This window comes from Rhopilema esculentum, chromosome 7 (genome assembly GCF_057945365.1).
Source record: "Rhopilema esculentum isolate cy_ngs chromosome 7, ASM5794536v1, whole genome shotgun sequence".
In the NCBI taxonomy this organism is placed as follows: domain Eukaryota; kingdom Metazoa; phylum Cnidaria; class Scyphozoa; order Rhizostomeae; family Rhizostomatidae; genus Rhopilema; species Rhopilema esculentum.
The window spans coordinates 6161034-6187813 of NC_142821.1; the positions used below are offsets into that span (position 1 = coordinate 6161034).

General features: G+C 36.0%; 2 protein-coding genes across 5 annotated transcripts; both read right to left on the reverse strand.

The window, feature by feature from the left end:
• Window positions 1-1048: 1048 nt before the first annotated feature.
• On the reverse strand, window positions 1049-3717 carry LOC135683195 (uncharacterized). The gene is made up of 2 exons (XM_089109472.1): window positions 2138-3717; window positions 1049-1505 (listed from the first exon to the last, which is right to left on the reverse strand). Exon 1 carries the CDS (start codon window positions 3239-3241, stop codon window positions 2321-2323), a length of 921 nt encoding a protein of 306 aa, XP_088965598.1. The 5' UTR covers window positions 3242-3717; the 3' UTR covers window positions 1049-1505; window positions 2138-2320.
• Window positions 3718-6911: 3194 nt separating this feature from the next.
• LOC135683193 (uncharacterized) lies at window positions 6912-26360 on the reverse strand. 4 transcript variants are annotated; one of them, XM_065198380.2, is made up of 28 exons: window positions 25995-26360; window positions 25550-25651; window positions 24635-24675; window positions 24431-24488; window positions 22724-22806; window positions 22236-22326; window positions 21956-22024; window positions 21186-21239; window positions 20805-20843; window positions 20099-20183; window positions 19289-19356; window positions 18941-19006; window positions 18262-18320; window positions 17915-17965; window positions 17357-17438; window positions 16826-16902; window positions 16575-16645; window positions 16152-16213; window positions 15562-15973; window positions 13413-13697; window positions 12227-12706; window positions 11456-11512; window positions 10725-10833; window positions 10037-10107; window positions 9251-9346; window positions 8955-9074; window positions 8145-8225; window positions 6912-7915 (listed from the first exon to the last, which is right to left on the reverse strand). In XM_065198380.2, the coding sequence occupies exons 1-28, from the start codon at window positions 26025-26027 to the stop codon at window positions 7905-7907; spliced, it is 2913 nt and encodes a 970-aa protein (XP_065054452.2). In that variant the 5' UTR covers window positions 26028-26360; the 3' UTR covers window positions 6912-7904. The 4 variants fall into 4 exon arrangements, with proteins under 4 accessions (XP_065054452.2, XP_065054454.2, XP_065054453.2 ...); XM_065198382.2 differs by lacking the exon at window positions 8955-9074; XM_065198381.2 differs by lacking the exon at window positions 9251-9346 and having other exon boundaries at window positions 25995-26359.
• Between the last annotated feature and the right edge of the window lie 420 nt (window positions 26361-26780).

A 26780-nucleotide genomic window follows, 5' to 3' on the forward strand; every position in this document is an offset into this window, starting at 1 on the left:
CCTGCATATTGCAGTAGCTGATAACGTGGATCTTTTGTCCCCAGTCAGTCTCTTTGGTATGACATCCCACCCCCAGCCAGTCTAATGCAAATTTTGCTGTCCCTGCCATATCTACTTGTCTTAAAACCGCAAGGAAACTGAAGAAAAATAAAAACTAGCCGTTTTCGATTGGGACGATCTTCCACCAAAAATACATTTTACATATTTTCTAAACCAAAAACGCTCTTTTACACTCACAATATGAAACCCTTTCATATTAGCCACAATATGAAACCAATTTTGTTGCCCCTGTCCCCGTGAATAAAAAACCTCTCCAGTCTTGTTACACGGTGGCTTTTTCCCTGTAGTGAAAACCTTTAACCTCCAGGGCCCGCGCCACTGGGTTTCGGGCAAGGGGGCTCAAATTCTTGCTAAACAGAGGATTTAAATTAGCAAATTTTATGTATCAAAACAGGAAATTACAACATAATACATTTAGTCAAGATCCACAAGTAAGATAGGGTTAGCAAAAGGTTTTGCCACTTTGGGGACAAGACACCGCGAGAAGAGTTTCTTTCCATTGCTGCTCCTTCCCCCCTCCCCGCCAGTTTAGAATTGGGTCGTGCGAGGCCTTGTCTATTTCCTATCAGTTAAAAAGTAGGTCATAGAAAGTACCTTAATTTTGGGCACAAAGACTCAACTGCTCTTCAATTTTTAAATATTTCATTTCATTTAACATCTAGGACTGAAAAATGCATGTTATAATTGCGTGTCGAAATACGTTGAAGTTTCAATACTTGGCCGATGCTAGCATTCGTTATTTTTATGACTTCTTTGCAAGAATCGAGAGGTTTATTCAAAGCTTCGAGAAATCTTTTTTAAAAACTTAAAGGCAATCTGTCACGACGTTGATTGATTATAAGAGCAAAGGGATTTTTTTATTGTTTCCAGTCCCCCTTTAATTTATCGCATTGTCAAAAATATGGCGGAGCGCTGGAATCGTGTTTAGGCTATTGTTCCAGCTATTGTTCTCGTTAACCAATCCACAACGAGACAGATTGCCTTTAAACTTTGGTTCTTTTGCAGTCACTTCAGCTTTCAGATGTTCTTGTAACGTTCTTGTGACACATAAAGTTCTCTTGAAAAAGTATCTTATATAAAAAGGGAAAAAACAGCTTCTGGCAAATTATCGCATTCCGTACAAGGGTTCAACAAGGAACAGCTGAGCATGTTACTTATGAGGGGGAAGGGGGGCTCTAAAAGTTTGGAAGGGCGAAACATGCAGAATGTTGCTGCGGTCCATGGACTCTACAACCATATTCTGTACTTCCAACACATTTTGTTTGTCTCTTCTGATAGTTGACAAATATTTATTAGCGGACTTTCTTGACATTAACGTAAAGAAAATGATATTACGAAACCTAGATCTAGTAGTATCCTTGCATTAAGCGTTCTTTACCTGATGATTAGACAACAGACTTGCACAGCCCTTCAATTCTGGGCGCTGTCAATTTCTGTCAGAAGGACTAGAAAATTATGATCACCACAGATAGAAATATATCTTACAAAAATTGGTATACCAATATAATTAACATTTGTGTAAACTTTAATAATAAATTGCATACAGTTGAAGAGTAATACTCAAAGATAAAACAAAATGCTTTCTTGAAGATCTTTAAAGTAATACAAAGGAGGGAAACCTGTTTTTACTTACTATTCAAGACCTACTAGGGGTAATAAGCTTGTAGACAGCTTGTTCGTAATGCTATGTCACTCTCCTGTCGCGAGTTCAAAGAAATTATAGTTGGTTATTCGTTGTCAATCAAATAACCATGTTTTTTCTTCCAATCGTTGTTGTGTATAACACAAGTAGCAACGACGGTCCTTGAATAATTTAAAAAAACCAAATTTGCATCGTTTGAAAGAGTCGTTTAAGATACCTCTGATATTTTCTGCGTGCAACCCATTCATGATAGTTTTCTTCGCGACATGGAATCGAATCGTTTAACAATGTGGCTTCTTAAATTATTCCACTAGCCTCTTCAACAGGGAGTTTAGAATCTGCAACCATGCTAAAACTGCATTAATTTAAAGAAAAGGCAATTTTAGCTGAAGCAATTTTTAAAGAAATGTTAATTAACAATGACTGTTTTATTACCTGATCTCAGCAAAGTTTTGCAGCTGTTTACTCTATGAATTTTATCAGAGGGCAGTTTGGAATGGCTGTCACAAAATTTCCAGGATCGACGATAGACGTAATATCTGTCAAAAAGAATTTCGGAATTGGAGACTCAACTAAAAAAGCACTCTGTTGTAAAAATCTTAAATAAATATGGGAAACTCAAAGAGCGACTATTCCGCCATAAATCACCCACAGCAGGACCTCATTGGTTCCACATTTTACACCACCAACAACATGAACGTGATTCAATATAGGGTAATCAAGTAAGTTTTGACATTCGGTGATGGTAAAACTGGGAACGTAGCAGTTACAGCTTGCATGATTGAATGGATAGGCCTGTTTAAGAAGTGGCAGCAGATCTACTCTGTATCTGCGGATATCTGTCAATCCACCAAGGTCCTCTTCAGTGCAACCGAAAAACGGAATGTTGTAAAATGGGCAATGCTCTTCCCTCTTTGGACACCCACCATCTTCTTTGTCATGAAATTCCCCTGGGTCCTGTTTCGATGATTCTTCCTTTACAACTGCCATTTGGTGAGTTGAAAAGTCAAACACAAGATGGTTGTAGCATTTTGTTTGACAAGACTTGTCAATTTGTGAGTACCCTTCCCCACCCGGCCAATAGCAGAAGCACAGGTGGCCATCAATTTCAACTGGCTTTTTCAATTTAGAGACCAATGTAGCAGAGACTGCTGGGTTTTCATTTACAACCTCTACTGTCTTACGAAAATAGAGATTGACAGCAGACGAATTATCACAAGTAGGCCCTTCTTGTGGATTAATCACATTACTTTTTTCATACCAAGTATCCTCATCATAAGTTCCAGAATTGATTTCACCATCTAAATGTTCCCACCTTGTCACCTCCTTTAAAACAACGGGGAAACTTGAGAATTCTGAAAATTCAGTATCATAGCCATAGACAAAATGCTCTACTGGATCATCGACCGAACTTAACGTCTTCTCGATTGAATTCATAATAGCGTCCTTAAACATTTTCACAACACCTTCAGAGTCTGAATGATCGGAAATATTGGAATCCTGATCACTCGTGTCTTCTTTTGAGTCAGAGTCCGCCATTTTTGCAACAAGTTTATCAAGATCACTCTCTTTAATGTAAGGCCATTTGAACAATGTAAGGTATACCCTTGTGTGAACAGAATTAAACGTGATGGAATGCTGATGAGGTCAAATATAATCTGGCCTGTATCAAGGAAGCACCAGGAAACAATCAAGTGAAAGAAAAAAATCAACATCCTTTACTAGCACCTGGCAAACTAGATTAATAAAGAATTTTTTGCAGGTATAATTTTGGAAGCAAGCTGTTTTGAAAAGGTCATCATAGCAGCTCTGATCATCTGTAGACTGGGAGGAGTTGGGGAGAATGATACCTGTATTTGGGATGAGTTATAGTTTTAAGCACACACAGCAAACTTTAAATACAATTTACTTAAAAACTCTTTCTTTCAGATGGTTCTGTGAGATGGACCTTCAAAGAAATTTGTTAAAGGCATGCTGTTCAAATGCTGAAAAGAGCACTTTGCTATTGTCCTAGAATTAGAAGGGGACCTTATCTGAATGTATAATTCTTTCAAAGATTTAGAAAAAATAAATCAGGCTTGATTAAAAATAGATTGTGAAAAACAGAACAATGCAGTGAGGTGAGAAAAATGAAAAGTAGAATTTTTTGAAAATAAACTAAGAGAGAATGCAGGGAAGGGTGCAGTTTCCAAAGATAATGTTTTATCAAAGTGGAACACAAGAATGTGGCATAGTACAATGCAGGACGTGAAACCCCGCCTAACCATACAACCAGGCAGTTGCAGAAAGACTTTTATGCATAAAGTTCTGGAGGAAACGTTTTGAAATATAGCCTTTTGCAATTAGCAACTTTTTTCTTTTTAAGTTCTTCAAAGCGGAAAAAAAGAAGGCAAATTCATTGGTCTACTGTGCATGCCCTGTACAAACTAAAATCATTTTCCTACCTAAGAATGCTTACAAATGTTTTTGAAATTTTTAGTCTGATTTAAATTTACAGCCTTTTATCTGCCTTAAAAATCCTTGCTAAATTTTGCAGAAGTCTTGAAAACTCTTATGAATTCTTGCAATGTTGAGGTACCCAAGCCCTGAACAGTTGACTGCATATCATACTGAAAACGACTTGCTTAAAAAAATTTCACTAGCTTTTCACAATCAGTTTCTTCCAGGGTTCTGACCTGTGATGTTTAAATCCTCCATGGATATAAGACAACAATGTGATCCATCCTATTAGACTCTTTTTTGGTTCTCTTTAATCTAATGCCTCTGCCAAACACAGAAAAGTAAAAGCTTTTTGAACATGCTCACCAGCTATCAAAGCTCTCTAACCATTAATAAATTACCATTATGATGATATAAAATGATATGAAGAAAGTTACTGTAAATGTTATCATATAAATTAAAGAGGTGACAAGCTCTCACAGGAAAATAGTGAGGAATTTATCAAACTTTGTTTCTTAGGGATTGGGGACCCCAGGTCAGGTTTACAGGGAATAAAAAGGAAATATAGCAACTCAAAAGTATCAACTAGATTTAGAAGCTTTCTAATCACAAGCCTTGAATAGAAATTGTTTCATCATTCTAAACATTTATATACAGCAACCAAAGGTAAAAACAGTAATCAAATGATTCAGAGCAGGCACCGCAGAGCAGAGGGGGCTAGGGGGGCAAAAAATGCCAAATATTAAGTATCAAATTACCAGAAAAGCCTCTTTTTATACGGTTTTAATACGGTCCCCCACTTTTATACGGTCCCCCACTTTTCTCAACGCTCCGCGGTGCCTGTTGGCTAACAAAGTGTTTAACGTGACAAAAGTGGTCATATGATGACGGTAATATTTTGGAATATTCAATGGCGACAGCATGGTGAATAGGAACAAATGAATAATCATTTCACGGTGAAATCAGTAATATTTTCCTCCCTCCTCCGTTCCATACACTCGTTTTTATAAACATTTTATAAGAACGCAAGCCTCAAAATTGGACAAACGTTATAATGTAAAACTGATTCTTACAATAAGGTATGTAATTTATGACGGCTCCATAACTTTCCAACACCTACCTGCAAAACGGAAGCCTCCTGTTCATTGGCCTGTCTGAACTTGCCTGTGTGTTTTAAGCACCGAGTAGAAATTAATGGTATGTTTTTTATATAATGTGGTTCAGAACCTACCCACAGCTTTTCCTGCGTTTATAAACGCCGAAACGAGACCATTAATCTATTGGAATGGGAATGTCGTCTTTTTTTCCTACTTTATATATTCTCATAAAGTTTTACAAAACAGACAAACTACAAGACGATGCCACAGGGAGCATGGAAATACATAGCAAACCGGTGACCATTCCATTAAACATGTTTTAAGAGCTATATCAAATGTTACAAACTACATGTTACAGGTTACAATAAAAAAAACACTTACACTTACAAGTTAAAACAAAAACAAAGACAAAAAACATTGATGTATATCGTCTATACATAAACATTGAATGTCGTCTTCATGTATATCAAAATGAGATCAATGAAAGAGAAAGAAAGCAATTTATTTCTTTAGGAACGTTGAAGGGTTGAGACTGTTAACAGTAATTACCAAATTCTTCTAATGTTTGGGCAAGGGGATGAAATGTTTGATAATAAATGAGTGTGAAAGGGCGCGGCACATTTCTAACAGGGATGCACCAATTGGCATTCGGATCAGATGGTATGAATTTAATGATCAATGAATAAAATCAAAACTAAATGTGTTATTTGATTCACACACATTTACTCTGATACGGTTAAAACTGTCAAGTTATTGCTCTTATCGTGGTCTTAGATAAGGATACACGGAACGGGAAATTACTATGTTCAAACTTGCATCGTTGCTTGAAAAGCTTGAAAAGAAGGTGTTGCACAGAGAATAGAAGTATAAATAGAACGTATAATCTTGAATATAATGATCAAATGTTTCTGGTATAATCAGTTATCAAAAGTAAGGACATAGAGTTCAACAACGATTAATAGTTGTTTAGAGGAACAAAGGAAAGAATGCGATGCAAGAAAATGTGCAAGAGATTCCAGAAAAGATGCTACTAAAAATGAAAAGCAAGGATGCTAGGACGCAAACTGTTTATTGGGTCAAAATGGTAGAAGAATTCCCAATTTAAAATGATTATTTTGTCAAAAATCTGCCCCTTTTGTTGCGTTCATGCCAGCAAAGAATAGTCCCAAAACTAACATATCATTCGCTGAATTGATACATCACTGAAATGCCTTGATATTCGATTTAATGCTTATTTCTGATTTTTTTATGGGGGAGGAGGGTTGGGGTGGCTAAGAGCTGTCAATTAAGCAAAATATATTTCATCAGAACTTTTTCTCTCGAATCGTGTATCCTCTTACTATATAAGCACCCCTTTTAAATGAAAAATAAGACTTACACTCTACAAGCTCCAAAACCAACTGCCAGACAAAAGCAACTTTAACTCTTCCCATTTATCCATTAATCTAACCTTGTCACAAAACAAACAAGAGTTGCTTTCACACCCTCGAAAACAAAGTATCCATTTTGAAACATCCAGATCCTTTTAACAAGCCAGGCTAGTAATATAAATACGCTTTATGTATGAACAAATTACATATGCACTTTGTACAGAAAATTTCTTTATATGCAACTTTCCAGCACTGATGCTCTCTGCTCCTAAATCAGATTCGATAAAAATAATACAACATGAATAATTATTAGAAACAGTTATTTCAATTTCCAGACAACCATAAACGAATTTTGAAAAGTCAAATTTCTGCCAATGCAAATTCCAGATGGCAAAATTTTATACTGGTAAAAATAATTAAAAAAAATCTCTTAAGTTTTAGGAACTTTTGAATAAATGGCAACATAAGGTGGGGGTAAGCCTTTTATTGACTTTTGATGCATTCTAGTTTGAACTCTTAAATATCATCTCAGTAAAAAATTTTAAAGAAGTATAATGATAAAGCGACGGAATGAGAATCGAAAGCAAGTCAATTAAGTGTAAATGCAAATACAATGTTTCTAATATGAATTCAGAAAAGAATGTACAAAAGATGACGATAACAACAAAAATCAGGTGTTTTGCATTGGCAAGGTCAATTAATCTTAAGATTCTGCGTAAATGTGCCAACTGGAAATTCACAGTAATAAACTAATAGAACACGCAATCATTCGTTTCAGCCTTGATAACAAAATAGTACTCCCCCATGATTTAAAGATACTATTTGGGCTGTGAGCTTAAATGAATATCTAGGGCCTATTATTTTAATTTGCATATATATAAGGAATATACAGAATGTTTGTGCTGTGCTGTTATAAAAACTTCTTGAGCCCTTCAGTAAACTCATTACTGCCGGTATATATTGTAAATATTAAACAATGTAAATCTTCTATGAAGAATCGAGAAGCCTACTACGGCACTACAAAACCGTAGAAGAAAAGCTTGAAAACCCTCAACTCTAAAATTAAGTAACTCAATAGTATATAGTTTAATACCTAAATATCAAAATACGGAAGTTGAAATTTACTAACAATAACAATAGAGTTTTAAATAATTTATACATCCATAATTGTTATTGTGGCTACAAAGCCTTGCTTCTTCCAGCGTTAAAATTTGGTGCATTACGATGGTCCTTTAAGACAAGGTCGTGCCACTAATAAAAATTCAACCAACCGCCCAAGAAATTCAAAGGAAAGCTTTATGAGTCACCTATGAAACAAAAAACTCTGTCACCCTTTACAAAGCAATACAAAACCTGCAAATTTCAGAGACAGTAAAAATCGTTAAGATGAAGCAAACATTTTGAAATTGTTCTGCATTCATGCTATGACCCTATAGAGTGGTACACTTCTTTCCGTGTTCTCGAGCAAAGAAATTTCAGTCTCCCTGGTTTATCAATTCATAAATGCAAGTATAAAAAAAGAAACAAGTAACGCACCTGTTCTCTCGTTTTCTTCGACTCCGGTGACTACATTGCCTGTGACTGCATTGGAGGATTCAGAGGAAAGACTTTCATCCCCTAAAAATAACATGAAATGGTAAACTAAAAAGAATCTGTAGGTTTGATATTTAAAACAATTTGATCAAGATTAAAGTTAGATTAATGAGCGATTATCTGACTCACAAATTTCACTTTCTTAACACAGTGATGTTTCCATGAAAATTTTAAACCAAACCCCTTTGTTTTCCACTGCAAACAGCAAAAAAAAGTATGCGTATAATAATGGTATGAGGCTATCTTTGATTGTACTTAGAATGACTTCACTTTTCGACTTCTGGAAAAAGCTGTTCCTTGACTCAAAATTAATTGGCACGAACGACTCCCATAGAGCAACGAAAGACCCTTAAAACTGCTGCCTACCCTACCCTACCCTACCCTACCCTACCCTACCCTACCCTACCCTACCCTACCCTACCCTACCCTACCCTACCCTACCCTACCCTACCCTACCCTACCCTACCCTACCCTACCCTACCCTACCAGGCCTAACCCTCGCTCGCCTGAACATCCTCTTCTATAGTTAGACTCATCTGAGATTTACCCGCTTTTTGGGTTAAAACTCAAGCCTCCATTCTAACGAAAGGGAGTGTTTGCTTTAAAATTTTGGATCATTTACTCTATGTCAAATTTTGCCCTTTATAATGCCAACGTTCAACCATATACACTTTTAACAACATAACTTAAAACAGTTTTACAGCACAACACCAATCGGAACAATTCAATACCAGTCAATACAAAACGATATACCTTCTCGACCACTTATTACAAACTGGCTTTGTGGAGATTCTTCGCTCGTCCTCCTGCCCATCCCATTATCACTCGAGTTACGTAGGTTTGACAATAATTGAGAAGTCCACTTTTCCAACCCTAGAGCGACGAATTCCCTAGCTTAGCTATATCATAACAATAAAGAATAATTCTGCCAAGCCTGTCCTGAGGCTTTCCTATTGCCAATAACGAATTTCCTTCAAAGGATTTGTAACCATTTCATCTAAACACAGTAAAACCCCACATACAAAATCCTAAAAAATTTAAAAACCTACAAAATGTAGCCTGCCTGCAGCTTCTGTTGTCAAAATTGAAAATAGGAGAGAAAGTAGAGTCTGCGAAGCCGAGCCGACTTTCTTGTTCACAGGTTCCTAAAAATCAAGGAACCGAAATTGATTGGTTGGGGGAATTTCAATTGCTTTTTTCAGTTTTCAAAGTGGCGCCTTCGAGCAGAAGTATAAATGAATGGTATCAGGATAATAGAATAGGTCTGTTTGTTCTTTTGAACAACTAAAATTACAGAAAAACATTGCACGCTAATGGAGTTGCTGTTCTAGTGCTTAGAATAAAATGTTGATGTCAGCGAACAAGAAAAACGGCTCTGTTGCGCAGACTTTCTCTCCTCTTTTAAATTTCCAAGTCTGCACGCAGGCTAACAAAATATCTTTCTTTTCCCCAAGCACTTTGTGTTTAAGAACCTATTCTGCCTGATAAATCACAAGGTCTTTATCTAACAAAAGTGCATTGACCCTGAAACCCTTTTTTCTTAGTTACCCCTTTTTCCAGGCATTACTCACCCAATTCGTCATTAAAATACACATATGACTAAAACTAAGAACTTCTACCCTCTAACCCCATAGAAAGCTTCAAAACAAGACCAAAGAACAAGCTGACTCTTGCAAAATAACGGGGATGTACCGTACCTCATGTAAAAAACTATTGTTATAAAAACCCTCACAAATCTTACTTAAATTGATCTTTACTTGATCATTAAAATAATATCATGTCTTAACGAAACTAACTTACAATCAAATAACAGATACACGTTTAAATAAACAAACCTAAAAATTCCTTTTCTAAACTGCATGCTGCTGACTTTGCTTTTGATATTTTATCTGGTCGCTTTGTTTCCCTACGAAAAAGAGTAGTGAAGTACATTTCTAAATCTCACTTTGCTGTGTCTAGATAGCATCGATAATGCTTCTGAATAAGAGCGTTACGTCAACTGAAAGAAGTGATGAAACTTCTAAAATATATCAAATTTCCAAGGACTGTTGCAGAAAGTTTCATCTCGAAATTGTATGATTCTCTAGAAGTGATAACACAGAAAAAGTCGTTAATAAACCATCCACAAACATTGGCTTGCACGAATAGCTATATAAACTCTTAGAATGAACAAAGCATTCTATTTTGCAGCAAGAAAAAACAACTTATTTTCCATAGAAGGAATCACTTATAATGGGTCAAAAGCAAAAGAGTTTGAAACTTTTTACCGCCATTTCAATATCCATATGTACCACTTTACGAAGATGAATGTTTTCACTACTTTTCAAATTTTTAGCATGCTTAAAATTTTGTCGAAATTTGGCCCACTGCTTTCCTGTACATGCAACAGAAGCAGAAATGTATTGCTCAGTTATGCTAATCATTTGTTAAAGCAGGGTTTGAAGTTACATTATTCGCAGAGTCGTTTTATCCATCATTTCATGTGAACAGCCAACAGGTCAATGATTGTGTCGCTAAAGTTACCTGGATGCACATTTTTCGCCGGAGCTGGTCAATTTCAACAAATCCAACTGAGGCCAAGAGCTGGCAATAGTGGACCTCGCTCCTGCTCTAGCGGCTTCTTCACTAGCCTCTGAAATAAAAGCAGGCAATTGCCTTGTTATTTAAACAAACCGGCTTTTATAGAAATTTGAACGTTAAACTCTAAATAAAAGAAATCGACTTCTAAAGCAATGGATTTGCGGTATAAGGGGATCACTTTATTGGTTATAATTATTTCATGTTGCCTTAAAAGCATTAAAATGATGCACAAAACAGTAAAAAGTACGAATACGGCCACCAGGGTTACAACAGTTTGATATAAAGTAACGATTATTAAAAAAATAGCTGCAATAATAGTGATAATAAAAGGTATTTCATGCTGACATACTAAAATAAACGGATTCAAAACAGATATAAATCAGCAGTAAGATATGGTGGCCGGGTTTTTGACAATAGAGAGATAAAGGCACATCCCAACTCTTGATATAAAGAATCACCAACGAGATCGTACATTTTGAGTACATTTCTGTACAATGACTGTACCAATTTCAGCATTAGAGCGATGATTTTTTGTCTTTAAAAGTAGAATAACGCAAGTAACGGTTAAAAGATTTTTAAATGCTATACAAAAAACGAATGATTAAGGTTGATGATAAAACAATGTCATGATGGAAGCAACACAACAAAACACAATACTTTCAGAGGCACCTTACCATTTTCAACATGACAAACGGCTTGTTTTTCTTCCAGTACATGCCTTTCGAGAGCCTCTGAAAATTAACAAAATTAGCTGTATATATATATAATGGTTCTTACCTTTGATTACTTCAATTCTAGATAATTTCAACCTAACCGATAAAAAACAGAATGAAAACGTTACGTATTCTTCTCAAATTGACACATATTATATTAGAATCTGCTCTAGCAAAGTATCATTCGGGCTAGTTTAGCAGGACAGCAAAGAAAGTTCGATGACATGCCAAAGTGTGTGGATCAGGGTGGTTTTTAAGTTTCACACTTAATATAATCGATCAAGTGAAAGCTGCTTGACGATCGACTAAGATTTAAACGCTTGACGATAAAGAGTTGTAACATTGAACCATCCAGTTCCACACATTAAAGCATGCGCAGCTAATTATATACGGCATCGACAGACCGGTAAACAGTAGCCTGAAGGTACTAAGATGTTTATTTGCGAATTTCACATTTCTTGCTAAAAAGCAAAGGCAATTTCTTTCTTGGTCTTTGAAAATCAAGGTGCTATTCTAATGAAAGGATACGAAGAACTCTTCTAACAATATTAGGAGTGTCATTTCTGTCAAGAGTTACTAAGCCGTAAAATTCACCAAATGGCTACTAATAATACAAGTGGTGATTAGATTAGAAATGCTACTAAGTGGTGATTAGATTAGAAACACTGAACAACAGTACGATCGGCGAGTACGTGAATCTAGCCATGAAGCAATGATAACAGTTCCACTTACCAGCGACTGCAATTTTTACAAGATTCTCTATCGAGCTGCTGCTGCTACCCTGCATTTTATCGTTATCATCTGTGAGTGAAAAACTAGAATCGTCTGCAATGCCTGTGTTGGAATCATCGCAAAGAAACGCTCTGAGAAAATCAACATCTGATTTATTGTTTGCGCGCGTCCTTGATTGCATACACGGCCTAGCCGTGTTTCTGATTGATGGGAATCCTAGAAAATCTTTGCCAAGGAGACTTTCGCTTGATGATCGCTCCTCAGTTTCTAACATATCAAGTAAAGCACGCTCTTCTGGATCCACGAACCCGAGATTGAATCCGCTAGCTGCAGCCTCGTTTTCACCGTCCGAATCATGGAAGTCCAACTCCGTTTCTTCGTCATGCCAAGATTCCGAGCGTTTTTGCTCCAAATGTAACTTTTCGTCGACATCATTCATAACACTATGGTCAAGCTCGTGTACGTCATGTAAATTCAACTCTACGAAAAAGTAAGGTATCTGCACTTAACATCAAAATACAAACAAAAAGCAACGCATGAAAAAGAATAGCTAAATTCATTGAGAACCTACGCTTTGGTGATAGAACAGAACGGGTTTAAAGACCCATTGCTAACAATGAGCCATTGCGCTACCCAAGCATCCCATAATGCATTTTTAGACTGTCTGAAATCAATTTTGGTTAATCCGTAGAAGTTTACTGCCATTGTTTGGAACGTCGCCACGCTCGCAAAGGCCCATTGTTAGCAATGAGTCTTTAAGTTGCACAGAATAAAACCGTCCTGTTCTATACACCGACACGTGTACAGATCTGTCTGCCTTTACAGCATCGAGCACCATGCTACAGACAAGTAAACCAGTATCTTTAATCAAATTCGAGATGAGTATTTCCTTTTACCTTCTTAAATGAAATAGTTTGGACTGCATTAGGCACGTTTGGATACAATTTGGGAAACTTTAGTACAAAACATAAAGAGGATTTGAAGAAATTGCCTTTGAAGCCCATGCTTATCTGAATCCTTTAAAACTTTGTTCAGATTTTGAAACCATTTGCAAAATGGTACGACATAGCACTGAAAACACATTACAAAAATAGGTGTAGTGCGATTCCAAAACGGGAAAGGAGCATCCCAATGGAAACATCTGTGTTACAATGACAACTGGCCTAAACATTTCGCTCTAGTTTACCTTCTAGTTCTGGAACAACATTATCGTGAGAGTGAGCAGCCTCTTCTTGCTCGACTCCGTCTTCGTTTTCACTTTCGGCAGCAATATTGGTCGTTCTCATCGATGAATTCTCATTCTCATCGGCATCCTGTTCTTCTAAATCCGAATCTTCTTCGTCTTCGTCGTCTCCTTCTGTAGAACCACCCTCGTTGTCTTCATCAGACTCGTCCATGTTCGGTGTGATGGATCTGTCAGGCATGGGGTCATCATCCACTGGCGTCTCCTTCTCCTCTTGGTCTGCTTCGCCTTGCAATACAAAACATGGTTAGTTCACAATAAAACATAGAAGCCCGCATAGAAAATTTCCCTAATCTTAAGATATTTGTATGTTAAAAATCAAGACAACCGATGCTATTTGTGCTTAATTACATAGACTCCGAGTAGCTTCAATCTCTCTATTAACAACTTTGCAATTCGACTCATAAAGAAATAATATAAACTGACGGGGTTGAGAAAAAGTGCGGGAAAATTAATTTTAGAATTTAAGCAACGTCACGTAAAAACGTTCCTCGATTATTTGAAATGGATATACGAGGGTCACTCCAAAATTATTGAGATATTCAAAAACCGCAAGAGGCATCGTGTTCAAATTTTCACAGTTTCTCAAAATACTCTCCACTGGCTTCCACACAAAGTCTCATACGATAAAACCACATATCAAAACAATGGGCCCATTTTTCTGCAGCCAGGTCAGAAACAGCCTCGTTGAAGGCACTAACTGCATCATCAGCGCTATCAAACTTGGTTCCGCGAATTTTTTCTTTCACCGCTGGAAAGAGAAAGAAGTCACAAGGTGCCAAATCAGGTGAATAAGGCGGGTGGGTCATCAACTGAACTGAATTTTCGGACAGAAAGTCGATGGTCAAAGCAGCTGTGTGAGCGGAAGCGTTGTCATGGTGCCAAAGTAGACCTCTTAAGCCGGTCCTTGGACGTTTATTTCGCCAAATTTCTAGAACCTGTGGTATGCAGTGGTTAACATACCAATCCACGTTCACTGTACGACGGTTTTCAACTTGAATGGTTGCGACATGACCCGTCTTTGAGAAAAATGACGCAACCATTCTTTTGCCGACGCTTCTGGATCGCTGAAATTTTTGCGGCGGTTTTTCACCTGGAAAGATCCAAATTGAGGATTGGCGCTTTGTCTCTGGGTCAAATTGGTAAACCCAACTTTCATCGCCTGTCACAATGTCATAAACCCGTTTCGACTCCCCTTCATTAAATTTTTGCAGCATAAACTGGCACCAATTGACGCGCTGCTCTTTTTGCTCATCTGACAAGCAATGTGGCACCCAGCGGGCAGCCACTTTCCGAACTTGCAGGTTTTCATGCAAAATTGTGTGCAATGCTGCTGATCCAATCTTTATGCTATCCTGCATCATAGAATAAGTCATCCGACCATCTTGCCTTAGCATCTTCTCCACAGCGGCAACTGTTTCTGGCACAACAGCAGTTGGGGGCCTCCCTGGGTGGGTCTCATCTTTAAGGCTCTCCCTCCCTCTCTTAAATTCGGCAAACCATCAAAAAACTGTTGCCCTTGAAGGTGCATTATCTCCAAATGTCTGCAGAAGTTGAGCTAGGCACTCTTCTTGTTTCAGCCCCCTTTTAAAATCATAATAAATCATTGCGCGAAAATCACGTCTTTCAAGCTCCATTTTTAACAAATAAGAACATCTAAGGTGCTGAAATTCAAAACCCTTTTTTATTTTTTTCCCGCGCTTGAAATTAACAAAAATTACAAAACATGGGTGAAATAGATGGTACAAGCCACCAAAAAAATTTCAAACTGATATCTCAAGCGGTTACTGAATATCTCAATAATTTTGGAGTGACCCTCGTAAAAGTACCATAAAATAACTTGAATAATGATAATGATAGTGGCTTTTTAGATTTGAATTCACTTATTCTATTCTTTTATAGGTAATATAACCCGAATTTAAATACTAAATATTAAATAAATGATGCTGTCCTTAGCGTCTACTTACATGAAAAAGAAGCTTGCAAATTACAGCCCCATCAAAACTGGAATCAATATTAATATGTATAAACCACCTTTTGCATCCTTATAAAAAAGATGTTTAGCACATTACATAACTTAGAGCAAATTTACCTGAAGGCATTTCATAGTCGACAACCACGTGACGAGGCTTTCTCAAAGCTTTCTGCTTCGCAGCGCCGTGAGATCGGCGACTTGGCTGCTTGCCTCTACGCGTTTGTGTCTCGTTGTCGCTAGTCTGTTCAATAGTTTGCTCTAACAATGATGCATTGCTAGATGTAGAGCATGGGTGCAGAACAGAATGTGCACCGCGGGCGGCAGTGGATGCTAAAGCGTGATTACGAGACAACTCAATTGCTAGCCTCTCTTTGAGTTCATTAATCTGCTGAATGTAGTGCTGGTGGGATGCTTCCATTTGGTTAATATGCCATTGCTGATCGCGACATTTTTGGTAGTAGGTTGGCGCACGTACTTGAAATCGAAGAATCAACGTATCATTCTGTACACTGAGGTAGCCTTCACTTGCCTGCATAACAAACATGAAACTTATATCAAGGAGGACTAATCTAACCAGCTTTGAATTCAGGTTTATGATTAATAGCTTGTTCTTCACTAAAATTTGTAAAATTCACTCTAATGAAGATACTAACTGTACATGGCAATTTAGAATACTATACACTGACCAGATTTCAATAAAAACTCACCAATAAATCCAAGCGAAAGAATCGATTATAACCCCAGCATTCCGCTACTTCAAAATCAGATGCTACAAAAATGACAAAGATGACGAAAATTGCAAATGCATGTAATATTTATCGTAGAGAGAAACAATGCAGATAAGGACTCAAAATAAAAAATTATTATCTAAATCCTAATTCCTAATTACAATTAAAGTCGAGTGGCGGGCGAAATAGGCCAGCTTAAAGTCTGATGATAAGTATGTGTTGCCGGCTGAAAGGGTTAGGTGACAGCATTCAGCATTTTGACTTTATTTATGCAAGCTCATAATGCTACCGAGACCTAGGCTACATACCCCTTCTCGATGTCCCCCGAATGAATACAATACAGTGGGACCTTTTCAGGCTAAACAATATAGATATTTGAAATGTAATTCAAAGATAGCTTACCAAATTCTCTGACAATGTTCTTACTACTGTCAAGACAAGACTGGTGTATCATTTCAACTCTGTATTCGTATCTGCGAGAAATAATTGAAAATGAATTAAAATGCCAGTAATGGTACTTATAAGAATTCACCATCAAAATTTAAAATATATTATGATAAACAAATAACTTCAGTAAATTTTATGGAACGTTCAGCAAAATATTTGAACTGATAGTTAAATCTAGTGCGCGATTGAACAAGTGAGAAACCCACTTTGACGTTTCCGGAAGCCCAGCAGTCAGTTCCAGGAAAACAGAAAGATAGTTTCCACGAACAACCCCATTTCCATCCTAAAAAAGAATGAAATGCTGCTGTAATATTTCGTTAAAATTAATCAGAATTTTACCAGAATAAAAGCCTTGGTTTTAAATAATCCTTCCTTGAAAAAAGGCGCCAGTCTATTTCAAACAAGAAATACTTTTTTTACAATTCCACAGAACATCTAAGTTTATGTGTGAGCAAGCAAGTCTGGGAAAACAGCCTTGCAGCACACAGCTTGAAGGATCTCAAAATGAGTGAAATTGATTCCGATTCAGACGATTGTTTCCGAAACAGATTCCAAGGCATACATGCATAATGGCTACAATTTTATAATGGAATATTCTTTCTCGATTACGTTGTTCTCAGTATGATGGCTAATATAACTCTCAATAACAAAAACCCTTGAAATTTTGACGAAGCCTATTAAACGAGCCTAAATCATGAATACTTACTAGGGCAGAACTATGGAAAAATCTTACTCACCGGGTAGACTTTAAGTCTCCAACTAAGGCCATTGACATTCAGTGGGTCGCTGTAAACTGGGTCACCTTTATGGCGCAGAGTGCTATAGCGCAAAATATTAAATCAGACGATTATATAAAGTGAATTTGGCACCATTGATAGTGTATACTTGAATAGACGATTGATTGTGAACCAAGAAGAGCTGATATAATGATAGATGGACTGATAAACAGATGATTCATCGTATGTTGCAAAAGGCAGGCCGGCCAAACGACATCATCTTCCCTAAGACATATGTTAGCAGAATTTCCAATAACGCATTGAAATTATCAGCACAATCTAACGAATTAGAACTGGAGGAAGTAAATATTTTGATCCAAGAATTGCTAGAGGCCGTGAAATCGCTTTATTTTTCATAGTATATCAAATGATAGCAGAGTGGTACAATCAAGCAAAATACAAGATAAGCTGCCCAGATAAAATGAATTGTGAAGAACCATAGAAGAGGAGCAAGAGGTATGCAAACTGAAGCATCAATAACCACACCACAAACTGAAATGGGGTTAAGGTGTACATTACCTAAAATTTGATATACAGAATGTAGTCGAATCGTATGCTGGGACAATTTCACTGTTGAAAAAAGCGCAAACATGTATATTTCAAGTAAAAACGTTAAAGATGAAAAACTGGTGTTAAAACACTGAATAGTTTTGCTGTTCTCATCATTCCTTTCTAATTTTTTTTACTTTGCTTACATTTATTACTATTTCAGGTTATATCAGGAAATTAGTCGTTGAAATGACAAGCAATGAAAGAGAATAATGCAAAATACTTTCTGGATCAAAGCAAAAAGATCAAATTGGAACGCTGTTTCTTTCACTTTCTCAGGCTGGAAAATTCATTCGATGTAAAAATCAGGCAAATACCTTGTAAAATCAGCTGGTATGGACGCAGTAACAAACGATGCCATTGGCTTACGATGAACCTGAAATAAAACTACTGTTGACCAGCTGTTGACAATGATACATTACGAACTTATTGCTATAAAACACAATCAAATAGCTCGAGAAACGACACCTCCGTATCCACAGCCATAAGATTTGAGATCTTGGCTTGAGGAATATAACTTGGTGATGTCATTCCAGTTGACATATAATGAAAATTACTGCTTACTGGTCTGTTATAAAGTGCTCAATACATTTTAGGCAGAGCTGTACACGCTATTTGGTGTATAGGACAGGACGGTCCTAAGTTGCACCAAAGCGAACTTAAAAGTAGCAACTTTGAACCCTTCTATTCTATACACCAAATAGCGTCAGTTGACATATATATGAGTGAAAAGTTTACTTATTCAAATACTTACTTTTCCTGCGAAAAACTACTACGCAGTGAACAAAATATAATCAAATAAGCTGATATCAAAATGTGCTGTTGGTCTGATTCAGAATCTTCTCAAAATAAGAAATACACTTGATGGACATATTTAAACAAAAATATGCAAGATATGATAGCCCCGCAGCACCATCCGTACAGAAAGTTTTCAAGGCTTATAAGTTAATTTTTTCACCATTAGCAACACAACAATAAAAAGACATTTACGCTTACCTGCTCAAACATCTGAAGAAGCTCATTGCTTTTGCTTATAAGCTCACTTTTGGTACACACATGCAGCTTTAAAAAGAAAGAGAGATCAACTTTGAATGTCATCATATGACTGCATATTTAAAAAAAGGGAAGGCGCTCAAAGTAGGGTTCAATAATTAAAATCGAAAACAATACAAATTTGTAGAACCGTTTTATCATTTTATGGAAAGCCACTCCCAATTTATCCAGGATAAAATCTTTAAAAATATTCCTGCCATCAAAGCTTTCATGTTACTCAATAAAAGTAAAGAACTTTTAGGAAAAGTTAATGCAAAAGTAGAGAGGATTGCTCCCAGAGTGAGGTCTTACCTGATGCTCGACTTCTTGAAGCAACGATTCCAGTAGCTCGGTTTCCTGAGTTAATGCATTCTTCTGACCTGATTACAAAGGATAAGGATTATGAGAGGTTGTCTATTAAACGCCCCTTGCTTTTTCTTGGACTTGGACCAGATCGAATCCGAAACTATATGAATCTGGATTAGATTTAAAGGCATTGAGTCATGGTAAATAGGCCTTCTCTATAGGGGTCATTTGGTTTCGGCGTGATCGTTGCTGTTTCACGTGATATTGGCATCCGTTGCTGACAACTTGCTATTGATGGAAACTGTTTTGTTAATCAGTACGAGGTGAGTTCATGTGACCAGTTTAAGGTCAACCAATAGCATCGCAGTTATGAAAATCGTGACTCAGCGGATTTGGGCACTTTGGGTATACCCAATCCATTTCATCATGACTCAATGCCTTAAACAGATAAATAGGGATCCGATCCAGAAAAGATCTAAAGTGGATCGCCTCTGAAAAATAGGGTATCCAAAAGCGTTAAGATATCGTATTCAAGAATATACGCATTCACCACTTTCTGTTAAACGCAAGGCATATGCCTTTATTCTTTTGGACCAGATTTGATCCACTCTCGTGAAATGCAAAAAAACATAAATATAAACTGAAACAGAATCAATGCAAAGGGCTGCATAGAAGAAATAACTTTTGGAGAATCCGAAATTTTTTCAATAGTTTGCGAAAATATTGATATCTCGCTCACTTTTGCTACTTACAAATTCCCCAACTCGTTTTGAAAAATACTGTTGACCATAAAATGTATTTGCAAAACAAACCCACCCATTAGGGTAAGTAACTTATTCTTGAGTTGTGTGTCCAGACGAGCAATCATCAGTTCCACAGCACTGCGAATTTCTCGAACACGCTGTGGAGGTACAATAAGCAAATATCACAATACAAAGACGATTATAGAGGAAGAATATCAGGTGCTGTTCTAATAACAAGCGTGTCCATTCTGGTAACTTTTCTTGGACACTGTTTCTTCACGGGATTTGGTGGCAAAATCTGTTTACATTAATAATGTACAATTAATGTGAAAAGAGCACCAAAAAATTAACAACATACAAAAAGCAGTTGTCGTCTATTGCACATTTAGTTTCCTATGTTTCCGCCTTTCCATGTTCAACTTTTGTGATATCAAAGCTAATTTGTTACAATTTGCCACTGATTTATCACTGTCACATCAAGCAGAATAAGCATCACTACTCCAACTTGCCACTGTTTTAACTTCTCTTATAAAAGTATAAAACTTCTCTTTAAAAGAGGGATTTTTTAATTCTTTATTTCCTTAGTACAATTTTTTAAACATTACAATTCATAACAGAAAGTATAATTAGGCTGTCAATTCAACCAGCTTTATAATTGAACGAAATACCATTCGAATGTAATCGGTCATCAAGTGAGACTTGACTCAAGAGACACAAGTCATCAGTCATGAAAATAAAACTTTATTTCTAGATGTCATTTCTGAATGAAAACAACAAACCTCTTCTTTTGCTGTCCGTACACTATCAACATTCTTTTCCTACATAAAAAATAATCAGAATTTGCAGATATTTCTCATTTACTTCACTGAAAATATTTTTCTAACCTTTCACAATGTGTAAAACAAATTTAAAAAATTGTCCTTCACAATTATCCATAGACATATGATCATATTCTTATCACTGAATAAGAAAGAAATAAAGGCTCAATGGAATTTTTATGGATTGTAGAGATGTCCTACATAATTTTGGTTAAAGTGAATGTTCAGTTCATATCTGTACCAAAAAATACACTAACACCCTTTTATTTTAAAAATATATGATTTGACTTAATCGATTATAATAGATTCATCACCTAATAGATTCAATGTAATTGAGCTTACCACTTCCTGTACAAGACTTATTAGTTCCATTAACCTTCTCCTGAGAGCACCAACCTAGTCAATAAAATTACAAGCTACTTACAGGACACTTCAACATTTGAGCTCGACAAATGACAAATACAATCATAACAAATGACAAATGATAAGTTGTCAATACACCCAATAAGATCAAGATCTTACAGGTTTTTTGTGACAGAAATAGTTAACAGCACCTGGCTGAATAATGTTACATTTTCAATAAGATCTCTCGAACATAACTAGAGTCAAAGCAGGAGCATGAAACAGTCAACTCTAGCATACCAGGTGAAAATTTAGGGTATATTACAGGAATACCAATGACCTCTTTTGTCTGGACAATGAGAGTGAACTTTGCATGCAAAATGTCTAAAGAGAAAATGCTTACAAAGTAATGAATATGAAAAGGCACTGTTTTTATTGTTTCATGTTAATTTAAATCTTGATAAGCATAGAGCTGTGATTTCTTTCTCCTAGCCTTGCAAAATTTGTTCACTCTCTTGTCCTTACTCTACATAGGTATCCTTGATTGAGAGGCTTGTGGCCTATTGTAACTGCATTGATGTTATTTCAAGAAATAAAAAAGATGGCTGATTAATTTACGGTTGAAAAATTGCACCAGAAAATACTGGTGAAAGGATATTCTCAACCAAGATACAACTGATATTTCCTTGACATTTTGATACAAACTACACAGTTTACAAAGCAGGTTTATATGCTGAACACAATATGATCATAAGCATTCATAGTGATACCTCATCTGTAATTGAAGAAACATGCTGCTCATATACTTCATCCAGTGGCTTGAAATCATGTTTAGAATGCTGCAAAATGAAATGATAAACAATTTTTCATACCAGTGCAATGATACAAATTCAGAATGACAAATTACAATAATACAGACATTTTGGACATGCAATTACTAGCAGTCAAGTGAATTTTCATATAATTTAAAGTAATTACTTGATCATGGGTTAAATGATAAGGTAAATTAGCTTATTTTCATTGTAAATATAATTTGAGTGGAAAACTTACAGTTCCTCCCCATAAGGCACACATGTGGCAAATGCACTTCATACAGGTATCACAATACACACTAAGTTTCTCATTATGACATTCGCATTTCCTACAAAACAAATCAGCATAATTAGATTGTTTTACAAATATAATATCACCATTCTATTTATCCAGTTCCAGCATGATTGCACTTGACAACACTTGCTAACTTCAACTTCGAGTGATAACTTGCCTCTTTTTTAGGGATTGGTATAATGTGATGTAATGTGCATTGTAAAGGATACTAACTTTTGAAAAACACTATAAACGCTTACATAAATTAATTGCAAAAAACAAGTGTAGAAAAAAGTACATTTCATCGTCAACAAGGATGGTATATATATAATGATCAACAGCATAAAAAGGGTAATTTAAAAGTAGCAAAAGCTGGTCTTTAATTGAATTTCAAGGAAGCAACTCCTATGATTAAACAAGCTCTAGTTTCAAAAGAAATACTAAATACAGACCCATCTTTGTTATCCTCTGGTTTGACTTTAACTGGACTAACTGAGCTTGCTGCAGCTGAACTTCCTTGCAAATTGTCAAGTTGCTGAAACATAATAATGCTAATAAGACATATAACTCTAAATGACCAATATTATAACAGCAGTTTCTAGGGATGTACATTTGCCCCATGACTATGTAAATATTTTTTAGAACAATGATTGATTTAGAGCCCTTTGAAAGCAAGGATGTAAAGGAAAATGGTATAGGAGAGTTATACAAACTTTGAATATATTTACATTCTTATCATCATTTCATTGCATTACTTTTCTTGAAAGGGAGGTGGGTGGAAAGTTATGCACCTGCCACCACATAGGATTTATCACTTATCATTCTAAGTTATTCCTTAAAGTAGAACACCTAGTGGCTTTGTTTCCATAGCAATGGTTCAAGCGATATTGCTAAAAAGCTAGAATATTTTTATAATTGATACAAAAAGTGGAATAGTAAGCAATATGAGGTCCATAGAATAGAATGATTAGTTTCCTCATTGACTTCGCTGAATGCATGCATATTTCACTATTGTCCATATGAAAATCTGTAGTGTACCCAGAGGTAACAAATACTTTTTGCATTGGCTTAAGAGCAAATGTAATTTTTAACAAGCTTAACTACACTCTTTTTTTTATACACTCTTGACTACACCATTAAATTTGAGTTCAGGTTGATTGTTTGTAACTTTTTTCCAAAATCTGAGGCTGGATTGTTCTTAATTTGCTCTTAAATTCATAAGGTATAAGCAGTGCAATTGCTAGCTTTTTTACTCTAGTGTGTTTAGGCCTCATTTGCCAAAAAAGTGGGCGAGACAAACTTCATTTGCTGCCATGTTTGAATATTCACAGAAAAAGCATCCACACATGGTTAAAAATCCTGGTTTTGAGATAAAACATTGTTCAAAATTGCATTTTACAGTAGTTCAGCCTCAGCTTGTTCTTAATTTGTTCTTAACTTTTGACCAATACTGAGGATTGGGTTCTTATAAAATTGTTATTTTAAAAAAGAGTATAAATGGAGAATCGATAGATGGCGAGTAAAAGGAAGCAATTTCCTGGTCATGTGATAAAGTTATTAGGCTAGGGCACTACCGACATCTGCATTGTTAAACATGATGTTTAATTTTGTGAAAAAGAGGAATGGAGTTATTGCCTTCCCATATAAACAGAAACTCAAAACAGTTCCTTTCCTAGGCAAACAGCCAACTTTACTGTTAAATAAACAGAACTTAAAATTGAACAATACACAATAACTCCCATGTAAACAGAGCCTTCCTGTGTCACCCTTCAGTGTCAGTTTTATCAAAATCTACAAGAATCAAATTTCTGAAAACTTTTCTTTGTGTTTATGACCCTTTAATTATTTTCTCTCTTCGTCAATGAATTGTATGCAAATTAGTGTATAGGTAAATCAATGGTGAGCTCAAAATGTAATATCTAAATAGCAGATACTAGCATGAAACAGGTTGCTTATCTTTTTAATTCTTAATTTCTATATTGCATGATTCAGTTCATCAAAACACATAATAAAGAGATTTTTCTTCACTTACAAAACCTACCTGTAAAAGGTGTTGAACAATTAGAGTCATTAACACAAATAAGACTGTAATATCACATTGAATATCAAGTGAGTATCAAGGTGATTCAATATTAGGAGAATGAATCTAATATTTTTACCTGTGTGACATCTTCTACCCATCTACAGTGAACCAGTTCATGCAAATGAAGACATGCCCTGTTGATAAAAAAATTATACATTGACAATATCACATGAAATGATGAAAACCTCAAGTAAAAGTAATTAAGAAACAATTTAACTGTAAAATACATATCTGTATTATTCCAAGTTAAGTATTAGTTTAAAATTTAATTGAAACTTGCCTGCAGTGTGGACATTGTGGTCTTTGTTCTGTAAGCCATCTCTGTAGAAAATGAAATACAATTAATGTATGTTTTATGTCCCATTCTCAAAGAATGTTACAATTGTCATTGAAAGATTTAAGGGAATCAACAAGTAATCTTTGTGACAGTTTACAGAAAAGGGTCATAAAGAGAGGGATTTTGGTGGAATCTGTTAAAAGTTATGGATTTGGGAAAAATGAAAATGGTTAATTCTTATATTCTATATTTAATAATATTATTATCAAAACATTAACTTGTAGTACCTACATCTTTAGTCTTAGGTCAAAACTTTAACATATGCATCTAATGATTCGAGCTGACTAAGCCCTTTACAGACCAGAGGTCTGTTAGTAACTGTCTGAAGATTTTAAAGTTATCCCTCTAGCATACACAGGCATTAACTGGTGACAAATGAATTTTTCCATTAAGAGAATGGGAGCATTCGGCTGTTAACAGCAAAATTTTCAAAACTGGGACAAAAATACCCTGTTGAGGACCCCCAAGAAGGAATCTCTCCGGAAAATCATTGACAACAACACCCTTGTAAGAGACTTAGGCGTAGGAGAAAAAGGGGTTGGGCTGCTGTATCCCCCACAATCAGGAAAAAATTTGTCAAAATTTAGGCCAATTCATGCAATCTTATCTCAATTAAGTAACAATGTTTGGACAAGACCTATACAAAACACCATAAACATTTACCCTATGCCATGCCCATATCTATATTAGTTGAGCAGACATGTCATATCAGCAGACATGATGTCATAATCACTTTATTCTGTCCTTGCTGGTTCAAATTCCAAACTAATGGTTTCTAGACAATAACATCACTTGATTTTGTAACAAAAGCAGAATTACTGAAAAAAGATTGCAAAGTTATGTATGACCAAAGCTTACCCGAATACAAATAAAACAACACAGCTTTGAACAATGTGGGCACAGTCTGGCATCTCTCACCCTTTCCATGCAAATGAAACACCGAAACATTTCTGCTAAGTTCTGAAATTGGAAATCAATTATTGGTTTTTGTTTATTCACAGCATTAAGTTATAGAATTAACACAAAAACATAATTTAGCAAACCATAACATTTGATTAAAAAGCTTTTAAAGACCAGTCTCTAAGTATTTATCTGGACACATTTGAAAAGACAGAAGGCATATTTTTCATCGAATTCCTCATAAAATTCTATTTGCAGATGTATCATTATACCCTCATACTATCCCAAATTACCTTACCCCAATAATAAACCGGAGCCTAAAAATAAATCAACCATACCTAAGTTTTATTTTGATTTTCAACTGTTTGAAGCTTTAGCATTAAAAAGTTCACTAAAAACTCACCTCCATACTTGCTGATGAAATAGCTTCTTCCATGTTTGCACTTTCTGAAACTGTTTCTGGAATATCCCAAGTAACAAAAAAGCAGTTCACGTCGAGAGGTTCATCGGGAGATCGAGAAATTAGGCCCAATGGGCCTGTGATGAACCAGAAGTTGGTCCCAAGTTGACGCTTATCCACGGGTCTGGCATGCAAGAGCGAAAGAGGAGGGTAAAGTGCAACCACAATACCAAGAATTTAAAGAATAACAACAATTTAGGGGTGCAAACAGCCAAAAAACGCCAAACGACTCCTACCTGTCCAGCAGCTATAGAGGAAATTTTTATACCTAGCCGAACTGCCGTTTTGTTTGTGCCCTATGTTTCAAACCGCTGAACACGCCAATCGGAGCCGGGCTGCTGGAATAACAAAGCGGGGATATGGATAGAACAAAGGGGAGATATTCGTATGGGTTGTTTCAATCGATGAAAAAGGCTGTTTTCATAAAAATCTCATTGTTAATTAGGTCGAAGAATTTATCAGTGTGCAGAAAGCTTGGTAAGCAAGGCTCGCAAATACCACATTTTGTCTTCTAAAATCGCGGTAACACAATATGCTTGTTTCTTCGTCAATGAACAATTCATAAAATGTCACTTTGGTGTTTAACCTTGAAAATGAACCATTTGCACTTATGTGTGAATTTTGATAGCTATTAACAAAAGATAAATTGTTTTCTTCGGTTTTAATTTTGAAAGAATATTGAGAGGAATGACTACCGGAATTCTCAGATGGCTCCTATCCTAGAAGCCT

Coding starts and splice junctions, on each gene's coding strand:
- LOC135683195 (XM_089109472.1), bottom strand. CDS start 3,241: ATGGCGGACTCTGACTCAAAAGAAGACACGAGTGATCAGGATTCCAAT.
- LOC135683193 (XM_065198380.2), bottom strand. CDS start 26,027: ATGGAAGAAGCTATTTCATCAGCAAGTATGGAG. Junction 24,676..25,549: donor GTTGTTTTATTTGTATTCGG/GTAAGCTTTGGT, acceptor CATTTTCTACAG/AGATGGCTTACAGAACAAAG. Junction 10,834..11,455: donor CGTTTGTCATGTTGAAAATG/GTAAGGTGCCTC, acceptor CTTTTATTTCAG/AGGCTAGTGAAGAAGCCGCT.